The 8,986-nt window shown below is 48.4% G+C and overlaps 1 protein-coding gene across 1 annotated transcript in view; it reads left to right on the top strand.

Moving 5' to 3' along the window:
• Positions 1-1,653: 1,653 nt before the first annotated feature.
• Positions 1,654-8,986, top strand: part of LOC140408289 (microsomal triglyceride transfer protein large subunit-like) — a 116,148-nt gene continuing 108,815 nt past the window's right edge. Inside the window, 1 exon segment of the mRNA XM_072495278.1 lies at positions 1,654-1,859. Within this exon segment, the coding sequence (XP_072351379.1) occupies positions 1,802-1,859 (58 nt within the window). The 5' untranslated portion in view covers positions 1,654-1,801.

Here is an 8,986-nt window from a genome sequence, read left to right as displayed (position 1 = left end):
GCAGAGGCCATATTGACACGAGTGCAATGCCTTTGTATTGGATTGTGAGGGCCATTAACCATAAAGAGTGCTCAGTGAGTTCTGCCAGTGGCCATTGCCCCCCCTCTTGTTCATCACCAGAGGTACGCGGTACATACTCGTGCGACTCGGCCAACGTTGTCTACCTCATACGCTGCAGGAAAGGATGTCCCGAAGCGTGGTACACTGGCGAGACCATGCAGACGCTGCGACAACGAATGAACGGACATCGCGCGACAATCACCAGGCAGGAATGTTCCCTTCCAGTCGGGGAACACTTCAGCAATCAAGGGCATTCAGCCTCTGATCTCCGGGTAAGCGTTCTCCAAGGCGGCCTTCAGGACGCGCGACAACGCAGAATCGCCGAGCAGAAACTTATAGCCAAGTTCCGCACACATGAGTGCGGCCTCAACCGGGACCTGGGATTCATGTCGCATTACAGTCATCCCCCACCATCTGGCCTGGGCTTGCGAAATCCTACCAACTGTCCTGGGTTGAGACAATTCACACCTCTTTAACCTGGGGTTACCCCATCTCTGGATCTGTAAAGATTTAACCACCTGCTAATGCTCGCATTCCTAGCATTGTCCGGCATCTTTGAATCTGTCTATATATATGTTTCTGGAACATACCTCTTCATTCACCTGAGGAAGGAGCAGCGCTCCGAAAGCTAGTGTTTGAAACAAACCTGTTGGACTTTAACCTGGTGTTGTAAGACTTCTTACTGTGATCACCAGAGGGGGCAGTGTTCATGCATTAACCTTGGCAGTGAGGTCCTTGGCAAGAGGTCACTACCTAGATGAGTCCCTTTTCCATTTGGGATCTTTGCACAGCCATGGCTCAGTTGAATTGCACACTCACCTCACAATCAAAAGGTTGTGTGTTCAGGATCCACTCCAGTGACTTGAGCATGAAATCCAGGCTGACCCTTCCAGTGCAGTGCTAAGGTTCTGTCTGAGGTTAGAACATATGTGTCATCTTGTGAATGACCTGGTAAACTGAGACCCATATTTCCTGCTCGGGTGGACCGATGCCACAAGGTGCATTGGCCAGTATTTATCCCTGGACCAACATCATTAAAACAGTTGATCGCATTGGCTGCTGTGTTTCTTCCATTACAACAATGCAATGTTTCACAAGGACTTGATTGGCTGTCCAGCAATTTGCAATTTCCTACAGTTACGAAAGGTGCTACATAAATGCAAGTCTTTTCTTTCGTAACCAATGACCTGGTGAAACAGCCATCCCAAATCCTGGATGACATCAGTGAACTCGGGATGAGAGTGGGATATAAGATTAAACTTGAGAGCTTCATACGTACTTCGTGATTTCAACAACAAGAAGGACTTTCCTGGACCTTTTCAAAGAGGCCTTTAACATCTACCGCATTAATTTTCAGGCCTGTGAAAATGGACAGAAAGTTACACTGGAGGGAGTAACAAAGCCTTTGCCAAGCTGATTCATCACCTTGAGCGAGTGTGAGGTGTCGCCGGTGCCTTTTCATTCCCATGAACTGAGGACCTGGAATGTTTTTGGGCCAGTTGATTCCAGGATCCATGTCAAATCACAGCTGATTAATATTTAACCCAGGGGCCTAGAACCACTGTTTGGAGTTTGGAATCTGACCTCTGTTCCATCTCGATAAACGTTAAACCTTCTGCCCTAACTCTTTCTATTCAGTTGATTTCATTTTACTCATCTGTCTCTCTCCCCCCCTGTTTCTGTTTTCTTTGATGCTGCCCCTTTCCGAATTCCTCCTGCCAGGGTAACGCTGTGCCGAAAAATGTCAACACTCTGGGTGCTGTTGATCCTAATGGCCTCCTCTTCAACATCGGCAAAAAGTGAGTAATGTGTCGTTAGTGCTGCTTTCTTGGTGTCTTTCATCTTTTCTGTGTGTAGTCCGAGGATCTTATTTGTAGTTTTGCAGCATTTACTTCTACCTGACGTTTATTATCTAGTTTTTATCCTTTGCCTGTCTTCACCAGTTAATGAGACAAGATACTAAAACAAAAATCATTTAATTTAACACCAGCAATTTGCCGATTGTGGCAAGCATTCCACTCTCTGCTGTTCCACTGAGATTTGGAAGAATAGAGAGACACTCATAGGGAGCTGAGGCTGGAGAAAGTTGAAACCAACAAATCTAGTCTGGAATTCAGGAGAAACGTCTTTAGCCAGAGACTGGTGGGAGCTCAGGCCCACCAGGAGTAGCTGGGGTGAATGGCATCGGTGAACTTCAGGAGAAGCTGCTGAAAGCAGGAGGTTGAAAGGAATAAAAAGGTTGTGCTGATGGGGTGTGTTGAAATGGGCCAGGAGGAAGCTCGCGTGGAACAGTTGGCTTGCTGGGCCTGTTTCTGTGCTGTGATGTAACATGGGATCTCTTTCATCCAGGAAACATGTCCTTGATGTTGTTCTTTCCATCTTGATTTCTTTCTCTTCTGACTCGAAGCTACTTTGTTCATTAAGATGTAAGAGCCAATGGGAACGCAAAAAAGTTGTTTTCATCTGCACAAAGAATATTGATGTACCACAAACTGCCCACAAGAAAAGGCCTCAATGGGACTACTGCTCAAATGGTCAAGATTTGTCAGGAATAAATAAACTGAGCTACGCAAACAGTTTCAGTACTGCCCCAGTCTCTCGCAAAGGGAACTTGAGCGAACCTCAGTAAAATTAATTGGTTTCGATTAAGTTACATTAAGTTACATAAGGGCAGGGGGGCTTCCTTCGAGACTGAGGGCTATGTGTGCGGGCGGTCTGGGTCGGGCGAGCGGCCGATGCGGGGCACTATTGCGGCTGTCCAGGTCCGCGGGCTGAGTCCGCCAAGGAGCACGGCACTGCTGCTGGAGGCCGCCACCGTGTGCATGCGCGGCCTCTGACCCGGAGGTGCGGGGTGGTGTATCGGCAGCTAGAGCTGCGAGCTCTACGACAGCTCCCTGCTAGCCCCCTGCAAGGCTGTGAATCTGTGGCATTTTGACACCAGTTTTCCTGGCGTAAAAGACCACAGTTTTCACAACTACAGAGGGACATAGTCCCAAAAACGGAGAATCCAGCCCAGTGTGTGAAGAACTCCACAGGAGAATAGAACAGATATTTGAAGGAATGTGCGATTGAGGGGTATTGAAGTTTGATAATGACCATGAAGTGTAATCTTTCCTGGTCATGTATTTCACCAATCCCAAAACCTTCCTAACTTTTTTTAATTCATCCAGAGGATGTGGCAAGGTCAGCATTTATTGCCCATCCCTAATTGCCCTTGAGAAGGTGGGAGCACCCTTCTTGAACACAACTAAATAGCTTACTGGGCCATTCCAGAGGGCAATTAAGAGTCAACCTCATCACTGTGGTCTGAACTCATATGTAGGCCAGACCGGGTAAAGACAGCAGATTTCCTTCCCTAAAGGGCATTAATGAGCTAGACGGGGTTTTGCGACAATCTGATAGTTTCAGGGTCACCATTCCTGAGACTAGCTTTTTATTCCAGATTTATTTAATTAATTAAATGTAAATTCCCCCATCGTCTGTGGTGGGATTTGAACTTCTGTCTCCAGATCATTGGTCCAGTAAGAATGTGCTCCGTTTGCTAATACACCTGCTACAATCCTGGTAGTGGTGTTCAAGTGTTGCAAATTGAACGTGAACGCAATTGCAACTACAGTCCTGCCTGCTGCCAATGTGGCTTCGTCCTTCCCCAGTAAATTAGATCGTGGAATCATAGAATCTTACAGCATAGAATGAGGCCATTTGGCCTATCGAGCCAGTGCAAGCTCTTTGAAAGTGCAATTCAGTTAATTCCGTCCCCCTTGCTCTTTACCCGTGTTCCTTTGAATTTTTCCTTGTCCAGTATATATCATTTCGCAAGTTATTGTTGAACCTGCTTCTGACGTCCTTTCAGGCAGGGCCTTCCAGATGTCACACCTTGCAGCGTTGAATAAAATCACACTCCTGGTTCTTTTATTAAGCCTGTTTGAGAATTTTGGAAAGGATTGGAAGAGCGTAGCACTTTGCTGAGGTTACAGACTAGGCCGCAGAAGCAGGGTTCCTATTCCGCTATAGTCCCCTGATGTGAAAACACACAGGTGCGTTCGTGGGTGTTTGAATCAATTGAAGACTGTTTTTTCCCAGTTTTTGCTTTGAAAGACTGTATTCCGTCTTTCAATAAAATACTCTTCCTTTTTCATTTTCTTCATCCTCACACCACGCATCTCTCAATCAGGCACCTGCCAATGTAAATGCAAAGATATAAAAGCAAAATACTACAGAAGCTGGAGATGTGGAATAGAAACAGAAAATGCTGGAAATACTCAGGAGGTCAGGCAGCATCTGTGGAGAGGGAAACAGAGTTAACCTTTCGAGTCCAATTTGAACCTTCTTCAGAGCTTTGGTGTGAATATATGGCCACTTTAAGGGTATGACTTAGTGGCCACATGCATCATGGGCTTCCCTGACTATGAAAATGTTCTTTATTCAGTAAATACAGCTCTGTCTTTTTTCCTGAGAAGCTCAGCTGCGATTACATAAGAACATAAGAACTAGGAGCAGGAGTAGGCCATCTGGCCCCTCAAACCTGCTCCGCCATTCAATGAGCTCATGGCTGATCTTTTGTGGACTCAGCTCCACTTTCCGGCCCGAACACCATAACCCTTAATCCCTTTATTCTTCAAAAAACTATCTATCTTTATCTTAAAAACATTTAATGAAGGAGCCTCTACTGCTTCACTGGGCAAGGAATTCCACAGATTCACAACCCTTTGGGTGAAGAAGTTCCTCCTAAACTCAGTCCTAAATCTACTTCCCCTTATTTTGAGGCTATGCCCCCTAATTCTGCTTTCACCCACCAGTGGAAACAACCTGCCCGCATCTATCCTATCTATTCCCTTCATAATCTTATATGTTTCCATAAGATCCCCCCTCATCCTTCTAAATTCCAACGAGTACAGTCCCAGTCTACTCAACCTCTCCTCGTAATCCAACCCCTTCAGCTCTGGGATTAACCTAGTGAATCTCCTCTGCACACCCTCCAGTGCCAGTACGTCCTTTCTCAAGTAAGGAGACCAAAACTGAACACAATACTCCAGGTGTGGCCTCACTAACACCTTATACAATTGCAGCAGGACCTCCCGAGTCTTAAACTCCATCCCTCTAGCAATGAAGGACAAAATTCCATTTGCCTTCTTAATCACCTGTTGCACCTGTAAACCAAGCCCAATGTGCGTGTGGATGGGGATTGGGGGTTGGATTGGGGTCAATGGTGCGGTGGAATTGTGCAGGTACAGACTCACATCCTCCCAATTTATGCCTTTCTCCCAAACTTCAGTCTTAATAAAGTCCAAAGATGTGCTGGTTAGGTGGATTGGCCATATCTTTTTATTAAAACAGTAAAAATATATACAAGGCCAAACGGTACAAACACTAATTTTGTGTTGGAGAAACAGGGGGCGCGATTCTCCCAGCCCCGCGCCGGGCCGGAGAACCGACGCAACCGCGCCACGCCGGCCCGCGCCGGGCCGGAGAATCGACACAGCCGCGCCACGCCGCCCCGACACCGGCGCGATTCTCCCAGCCCCGCGCCGGGCCGGAGAACCGACACAGCCGCGCCACGCCGCCCCGACACCGGCGCGATTCTCCCAGCCCCGCACCGGGCCGGAGAATTGACTAAACCGCGCCACGCCGCCCCGACGCCGGCGCGCGATTCTCCGAGGTGCGCAGAATCACCGACATTTGCGCCGGCGGGTTTGGCACGGCGCCAGTCGCGGGCCGCCGATTCTCCGGCCCGGATGGGCTGAGTGGACGTGCGGAAACGGCAGAGTTCACCCCTGTTCACCCCTGGTCCCTGCTGGCGGGAACTCTGCGCGAAGGGTCGGGGGGCGGCCTGTGGGGGTGGGGGGGGGGGGTGGGGGGTGGGGGAGGGTGGCTCCATCCCCGGGGGGGCCTCCGATGGGATCTGGCCCGCGATCGGGGCCCACCGATCGGCGGGCCGGCCACTCCCCCCCCTCCAAGCCTACTTTGTTGCGCGGCTGGCCCCATGTTGCGTAGGGGCCAGAATCGGTCGTCCCCGCGGCCATTCCGCGCCAACGTGAAACGCGACGGTGTTCACGACGGTGCAAACACTTAGTCTCCATTTTGGAGAATCGCGGCCAGGGTACCCTCCCCTCGGCACCAATGTACGGGGAGGGGGTGGGGTGGATACTCTGACTATTAAAACAGTTCACAACACATATCTACAAAGCACTAAACTTTGCGCTGGAGAGACCAGATACCCTCGCCTCTGTACCAACAGAAGGGAAAGGAAGGGGGGGTGGGGGTGGGGAGAGAGGGGAACGGAGGGTGGTGGGGAGGGAGGGAGTCGGAGTGTTGGTGAAGGGGGGGTGTGCAAATAGGGCACTGCCTGAACTGGCCATACTAAATTGCCCCTTAGTGTCCAAAGGTGTGCAGATTAGATGGGGTCATAGGGTTACGGGGATAGGACGGGGGAGTGGCCCTAGGTACGGTGCTCTTTCAGATGGTGGGTGCAGAGCTGATTGGCTGGAGAGCCTCCTTCTGTACGGTAGGGATTCTCTGGGTTCTTTGGTTAGTGTACTACAGGTTTGTTTTTAATAATGGACCATAACCACTAAGCATAGAATTAAAAGTAATTTACAGCACGGAAACAGCCTATTTGAATGAAATGAAAATCGCTTATTGTCACAAGTTGGCTTCAAATGAAGTTACTGTGAAAAGCCCCTGGTTGGCACATTCTGACGCCTGTTCGGGGAGGCTGGTACGGGACTGATTAACCCACGTCAACATTTATGTTCCACACGAGCCTCCTCCTAGCCTACAAATGTTTGATTGACAAGGGAGCCAAGGGTAATAGGGACATGCAGGAAAGTGCGATGAAGGCCACAATCAGATCACCCGTGAGCTTATTGACTAGCGGAGCAGGCTCGAAGGCCTGCTCCAGCTCCTATGTCTTATGGTCCAACTCTGACAACATATCGTTCTATTCCTCACTGTCTCTCTGTCGCTGATGTCTTTAGTTGACTTTCCTTTAAATGAAACTTTACTGGGTTTAACCACTCCCTGTGGGTGTGAGTTCCACAATCTCGCCACTCTCTGAGTAAAGAAGCTTCTCCTGAATTCCCCATTGGGTTTATTCATGTCTATCCAATTTCTGTCCCTCCCAGTGGTGAAGTGGAAACACCGGTCGGGATTTCCAGTAGTTCTCACTGGCGAGATCTTCTAGTCCTGTCGACAGTGAACCCCCTGCCTTGGGTTTTCAGGGAGCGGAGGAGGGGGAGGGTGGGCGGGGGTGGTGCACAGAACAGGAAACCCCAACGACAGCGCCGGGATCGTCCAATTGGGGGGGGCCACGCAAAATTCCGCCAGCCAAAATTTTAAACATCTTTATTAAAACTCAGCTCTCAACCTCCAGTTTTCTTGACAAGAAATGAACCTCAGCTCTTCAGCCTTTCCCAAGGGTTAGAACCTCTCAGTTCTAGAGAGAGAGACAGAGACATTTGCAGCTGATTGATTTTGTTTAGGATTTGATATTTTTAAATTCAGACGTATTTTTGAACCATTGCATGTTGCGTAATGGAGAAAGCTGTGGCGGTCTACGAAACCCATCCATTGCAGTAAGATGTGAACACTGTACTTTGCCATGTTCATTAAGCTCGGGGATTGCTAGGGATAGGTCTGAGGCTCTGGCGTTAAGCCTCACCCCCAGATTCCCACCTCAAAAGCCTGCACCAAGTTTGACCCTTGTCCCAAGTTTTATAGATTGTGACAGCATCGCAGTTTGATAAGCTGATTGTGCCATTGAGTTTGTGAAGGCTTTAGCTTATCAGGCACTTTAATACAATCATTGCTTTTAAAATATGTGTGCACTTCACATTGTCACACATATTGTATTGTATAAGAGACGCCAGCACTGGTCTGTTATTAGTGGGTAGCAGTGATACAGAGCTTCTCGATGGAGTGCTTAAATAGGGAGGGATACAGAGTTTGAGCAAACATCATGCATATGATCACAGAGATCAGTGTCCCAACATGCTGATTAATAAAACTTAAGGCGCGGATTAGTAAATGGAATCTGAGCGGGCGCTGTGCTGGGGTGGGGAGAAGCAGGTTGCAACAAAAAGTTGCATTTATATAACATCTTCGATGCATGTTTCATGTGTGAGGACAGCAGGGGACTTCTTCTGTTTCTCAGTGAGCTGAAAACTGCGCCTCAGCAATTTTTTGTCTAATTTTGTTAACTTGATCTTTTGTCAACTGAGTTGCTTGGTAATTCAGAAATTAAATATCGCTGAAAAGAGACATGTTGCCGAAGCTTTTCATCTTGCGCTTATCAGGACAAAATGCAAGAATACCAAATTTCAAATGATGACAACAATTTGTACAAAGAACAAAGAACAAAGAAATGTACAGCACAGGAACAGGCCCTTCGGCCCTCCAAGCCCGTGCCGACCATACTGCCCGACTAAACTACAATCTTCTACACTTCCTGGGTCCGTATCCTTCTATTCCCATCCTATTCATATATTTGTCAAGATGCCCCTTAAATGTCCCTATCGTCCCTGCCTCCACTACCTCCTCCGGTAGTGAGTTCCAGGCACCCACTACCCTCTGCGTAAAAAACTTGCCTCGTACATCTACTCTAAACTTTGCCCCTCTCACCTTAAACCTATGCCCCCTAGTAATTGACCCCTCTACCCTGGGGAAAAGCCTCTGACTATCCACTCTGTCTATGCCCCTCATAATTTTGTATACCTCTATCAGGTCGCCCCTCAACCTCCTTCGTTCCAGTGAGAACAAACCGAGTTTATTCAATCGCTCCTCATAGCTTATGCCCTCCATACCAGGCAACATTCTGGTAAATCTCTTCTGCACCCTCTCTAAAGCCTCCACATCCTTCTGGTAGTGTGGCGACCAGAATTGAACACTATACTCCAAGTGTGGCCTAACTAAGGTTCTATACAGCTGC

This window comes from Scyliorhinus torazame, chromosome 3 (assembly GCF_047496885.1).
Source record: "Scyliorhinus torazame isolate Kashiwa2021f chromosome 3, sScyTor2.1, whole genome shotgun sequence".
Classification (NCBI taxonomy): Eukaryota; Metazoa; Chordata; class Chondrichthyes; order Carcharhiniformes; family Scyliorhinidae; genus Scyliorhinus; species Scyliorhinus torazame.
This window is presented reverse-complemented; position numbering and strand designations above follow the sequence as displayed.